Source organism: Cornus florida, unplaced genomic scaffold, assembly GCF_030987335.1.
Source record: "Cornus florida cultivar Cherokee Brave unplaced genomic scaffold, ASM3098733v1 CherokeeBrave_3.0.0_Hap2_Chr06, whole genome shotgun sequence".
NCBI classification, from domain to species: Eukaryota; Viridiplantae; Streptophyta; class Magnoliopsida; order Cornales; family Cornaceae; genus Cornus; species Cornus florida.
Window position 1 is genome coordinate 40,068,962 of NW_026775576.1, and position 5,659 is coordinate 40,074,620.

The following is a 5,659-nucleotide window of genomic DNA, read 5'->3' on the forward strand; positions in this document are numbered from 1 at the left end:
CCGCCTCGCCAAGGCCTATGATAAACGGTGAGGCACTACGACATTTTACAAAGGGGAAGAAGGGGGAAAAGAAGAAAAGAAGAAAAGAAGGTGGCTGCCCCTTGGGCTGCCATAGCTGCTAGCCAAGAGCGGAGGAAGAAGAGAAAATGAAATGTTTTAATTTTTTTTCAAACCCCTATTTATAAATAAATAAAAAACCCTAAAAGTGCCCCGAACGGGCCCCATCGGGTTCGAAAAAGTGAAATATACACAGATGCATCAAACGGTAAAACACCGTGAACGAAAAAGAACCGAAATGAGAAAAAATGAACAACGGAAGAAACGACGTCGAAAACTGAGTCCTATATAGAAAGATATGCCTCGAATAAGTTTGGCGGCAACCGGGGGCGAAAACCCTAAAACTGGGGAAAACGACCGGAAGGAAATTCTAAGAGTACATGACTCGACGAAATGTAAAAATGAATCCCGTATGAGGATCCAGGCTCAAAATAAGACATTTTACAATAACTTTTGTTAATTACACAATGGCCTTTCCAAGAAAGGTTAACTGCGAAACTGGAATAAATATCTTCAAAAGATATTTACGAAAAGCACCCCAAGAAACATTAATGTTTCTGAAGAATCCTTTCATCCATGCACCTACAGGAGAAAGAAATAACCGGTGAGCTTTTCTCCAACAGTAAAGCTATGCGTTTCGACGAAATCAACTGAAATAAAAACTCGTGAAGTCAAAACTCAACTCTGAACACGAAAAGTGAGGTTATACCAACAAAGTACGTGACAAATGGTAAAAATACAAAAAGTGAATAGTGTCAAAAAAATGAAAATGTGGAAATAACTCGGTCTTTAAAGAAAGTTGTCAATCCAAAGGAAAGAGTTTCGGAAACCATTTCCGAGCACTCGTGATGACAATAAGTGATGAGTAACCGAACTCAAAAAAGAAAATTCAACGAAAAAAATTCATCTGTAAAATTTAAAAAAAAGGAAAGGAATGAAAATGACAAGGTCATTACAAGAACGGACCAAGAACTTCAAACAAAGTGGGGTAACGATCTTCTCTACCTCTCTTTTTCATCTTGTTTAGCTTACTTGTACATGCTTTAGTTCACTTTTGCTCTCTTTGCTTTGATATTTGTGTATCTTTACAAGCTTTGAGTTCATTACTTTACTATTGATGTAACACACACACTTTCATATGCGTGTCTTACGACAATGGGATGACATTCTTGACTTCCCGTTGTTGTATTTAGACTTACACACGCAAATGATGATTCTCGTGAGGTCATCACGGCCTCTCAGAAGCTAACCAAATAGTTATCTCCTCGCGGGATTTACAGGTAGCTCTCCGTATTCGGGATCATCACTTTTCGGCCTCCCTTTTCATTTTAATGTCCATTATTGTTCTCTTTATCATTATATTGCTCATCTTTACATTTTTAATTGCTTTATGTCTTTAAATTTACTTATTGATGTAAAATGAGCAAACACTTTCACACGCGTGTCCAATGACCACGAGATGACATTCTTGATTTCCCGTCATTGTAGTCGATTACACACACGCAAAAGGTGGTTCTCGTGAGGTCGTCACGGTCTTTCGGAAGCTAACCAAATGGTTTTCTCCTCGTTGGATTTACGGGTAGCATTCCGTATTCGAACCACCACCCGAGGGAATTTAGACACTTTACACATCCATTAACCATCAAATCAGACATTTTCTACAATTTTCTTTATAAAATTACCGTTCCAGTCACTCCCGACCATTTTTGACATCAAAACCGGCTTAAAATTGAAAGTGGACATTTTATTTACAAAATCGGTTCTCGACACCTTTTGATTTTTTTTAGATAAAACGGTTATTTTGGTTGTTTACGACTTTTCAAAAACTCACTTTTAAGGAAGTGGTCATTTTTGCCCTTTTTGGCACTGAAAATATTTTTTGTGTCAAAGTGATCATTTTGGTCACTTTTGGTACCTCAAAAACCCACTTTTTGGTAAGTGGTCATTTTTAGCCACTCCGGCAACAAAAATCATTTTCTTACCGAAATGGTCATTTCCAACAACTTTCGGTACAAAAGCATTTTTCAAAACAAAGTGACCATTTTGATTATTTTTGGATCATCAAAAACCACTTCAAGGCGTGTTGTATATTTTCAAGTCAATAAAACGACCTCTACATCAAACGTCTATTTTGAGTTTAAAATTGCGCCAACAAACCAATGACATATTCACACACATTCACTGTGCACTTTTATCCAACCATCCAATTAAATCAATCTTCATAACAAACATCACTCTCCCAAAAGAAATCACAAGCACAAAAACATACACACAAGCACATGTTCCAAGAGCACATAAGTTCTCAATATCATCCCTTGTTCGGAAATACTTGGAATGAATGGATAATAAAAGTTCATCAATGCGTCTAATAATGTCCTGCAAAACTTTGTCCACCGGCTTACGGGTCAAAGGTTTATGGTTTTTAAGTGGGACCGATGTGACCCCTCCATATTACTTGGAAGCTTACTGGTTCATTGGTTGACAAATTGAGAAAGTCTTACTAAAGTTGACTTAGATAATGAAATTCATACCAGTGCTCGAACATTAGAGCTTATACAGAATCCAAACCATCTATGTCATAATATAAAATGGCAAACCATAGAGATGAAAAATACATATCTAAAAGATGATCTTACAAACTGTAACAGGATTTTAATGAAAGACATTCCAGGTTGCTTAGGATGATCTAGCCGATGAGATAACTAACTTGGTAGAAACAATGACATAACATCCACATTATTGCTACTAAAGTTGACTTAGATAATGAAATTCATACCAGTGCTCAAACATTGGAGCTTATACAGAATCCAAACCATCTATGTCATAATATAAAATTACAAACCATAGAGATGAAAAATACATAAGCTAAAAGATGATGATCTTACAAACTGTAACAGGATTTTAATGAAAGACATTCCAGATTGCTTAGGATGATCTAGCCGATGAGATAATTAATTTGGTAGAAACAATGACATAACATCCACATTATTGCATACTTCAGCTCTTTAACATATACCTATTTCTTACCATAATAAGAAAGGATGGTATAGATTGTCTGCAGCGAGCTGAGGACAAAAATGAAAATGGCAGCAAAGACTGATAAGCCTGTCCATGGATTACCAAAATAGTCACGATTAAGTCTTGCTACACAACTTGGCCAGAAAAGGTTGCAGTGATCGGTCACCTGCTTGCATGGCTCATTAAAGTGGAAACCCCCTACATAAACATTCTTGCATATATTGTTGTAGAGATGCGCCACCTCTTCACTCGAACCCAAATAGTTGCGTATCACTCCTGCTTGTACAAGCAGGTCTACATCCTTCGCAGTGTTGAGGAGTTTATCCATGAGGAAAGCATAAGATGTGAAATAACGATTACCATCAGAGTAAAATTGCTCCATAGCGATGAGATTTCTCAAGAATGGTTCAGTTGAGGAAGTAATGGAGAAAGGTGGAATTTCAAAGCAACCACTTCTGAACAAATGAAAACAAGAATGATCAATATGAAAGTTTACCTTGAAGAGGCTGTTGATTTCAGAAGGAGCTGGCTTAAGCATGACTCCTGCCAAGTCAAGTTGTGTTGCAGAATATTCGAATCTGGATTCTGATGTGGCCGACGGCAAAAGTTGACCAGAAGGCCAGTAGCAACGGTGTAAAAGATCGAGTATGTGAATGGTGTTTACCGGATTCGGGTTTGGTATTTTTTCTGTGCCCATCATACCTTTAAAGAATAAGAGGATACATCCCTTGAGAGAGATTTGGTATTGTTGTATTAGTAGATCTGCCAATGTCAGGTTGAACAAAATATCAAGAACAAAGAAGGGAATCTGATTCTCCAGTCGCATCAAGTCATGTCGGACCGCAGACGTCATGGAATAGTTGTCCAAAATGGGGTCCTTAATGTTGAGGTTCTTACTCCGTTGGTAGTTCTTGAATAAAAGTTGTAGAATGAAGCAACCATCAATAAGCATCATTTCTGCGAACTCAGCCCTTGCTGAATCTCCATTATCAACTCTAATCTTCAAGTCTGCATACCACGTACGAGCATTAGATTCGATATAAAGCATAGCGTTCACACAACGTTCTTGCCTTGCCGTAGCATCAGTGAAATGGATAAATAGGTACTGCATGTAGCTCAATTTGTCCGCCTCCATTGCTTTCAGATGTTCTCCCCCTCTGTGAAGAGGCCCAATGGACACAACGCTCGGTGTATAGGCACGTTCATCTACTTTGCGAATCTCAACTGGAATCCTATAAATAAAGGAGGACCAGTTCTGCTTGTAGGTCTTCAGACCCTCAAAATTGTCATTGTTGGAAATGATCTTCGTTTTCAGGGACTGCGAAAGGAGAGTCTTAATTGTGTTCGCCATTAGCAATTAAGCAATATCTACTGCAGTGGCTTTGGTTTAAGAAAGCCAAGACTGCTGCAATGACCCAACTAATTACTTGTATTATTGCTTTCTAGTGCAACCTTAATCACGATAACCAGAATAGTGCGAATCTCGATACTCCTAATATTTTATTCTTTTATCTTAATGCAAAACTGTCATTTAGGGAGAAAAAAAAATATATACATGTTGTGTATCTCAACATTTTGTTCAAATTGGCCGGCAAAATTGACGTTGAATTGCACGTCAAAACAAATGTGGTATAAATAATTGTAGGACAGAGACCACTTCCTATGTTATCTTATTTTTATTAATTTATTAATTATTGTTATTAAATATAACAAATAAAATACTATTGAGTTAATTCCAATATATATATATTTTTTTCTTGTTTGTTTGTTTGAATATAAAATTAAAATATTCTTTTCATTCTTTACTTTAGGTGTTTGGCAACGGTTTGTAAAATATTTTGTACATTAATTTTTGTACACAATTAACTTCTCTCTTCTTTAGTGTTCCTCACTAACAAGGAATTGAACCCCCACAAACCATCCTCCTTTCTCCCTTGTTACTTCCTCTCTCTCTCTCTCTCTCTCTCTCTCTCTCCCCTAAATTAACCATCGCTTTCTCTCCTCGTTTCTTTCTCTCTCCACTCTCTCGTTACTCTCTCTACGCTGAACTAATCATTCCTTCTGGTTACTTCCTTCTCTAAATTAACCATTCCTTCCTCTCCTTCTTGTTACTTTCTTTTTCCACTATCTCTCTATACCTCTTGACCCAAATATGTTCATCGACCAACTCAAATTTGTGTCTCTCTCACTCTATGTATACATATAGAAAGAGAAGACCGTGTACAAAATGATTACATAAGATTAGATTGGGAGGACTGAAAAAATTAGTTATTAGAAGGACAAAGGGGCTCAATAAAAATACGAATGGTTAGATAACTCAAGATAGTCCGTAAAAAATGATTTACGTAATTTTTTTTCGTATATAAAATTCAATCATTTGGAATAAAATGATTTAAATAGAAAATAATTATCTAACTCAAACACCAAAAAATAAAAAATAAAAAAAGTAATAATATCATATGTGCCAACTGAAAAACAATGTCACCATGAGTTGACATCCCGATGGGATAATTTGTTAGCGATGCAAATGCATCTATATCACGCATGAAGCGTGGCAAACCAGTCGGTACAAAAGATTCTATTC

The 5,659-nt window shown here is 36.7% G+C and overlaps 1 protein-coding gene across 1 annotated transcript; it reads right to left on the reverse strand.

Moving 5' to 3' along the window:
* Positions 1-3,073: 3,073 nt before the first annotated feature.
* LOC132313973 (UPF0481 protein At3g47200-like) lies at positions 3,074-4,426 on the reverse strand. Its single transcript, XM_059812905.1, has one exon. It carries the CDS (start codon positions 4,424-4,426, stop codon positions 3,074-3,076), a length of 1,353 nt encoding a protein of 450 aa, XP_059668888.1.
* Positions 4,427-5,659: the final 1,233 nt, after the last annotated feature.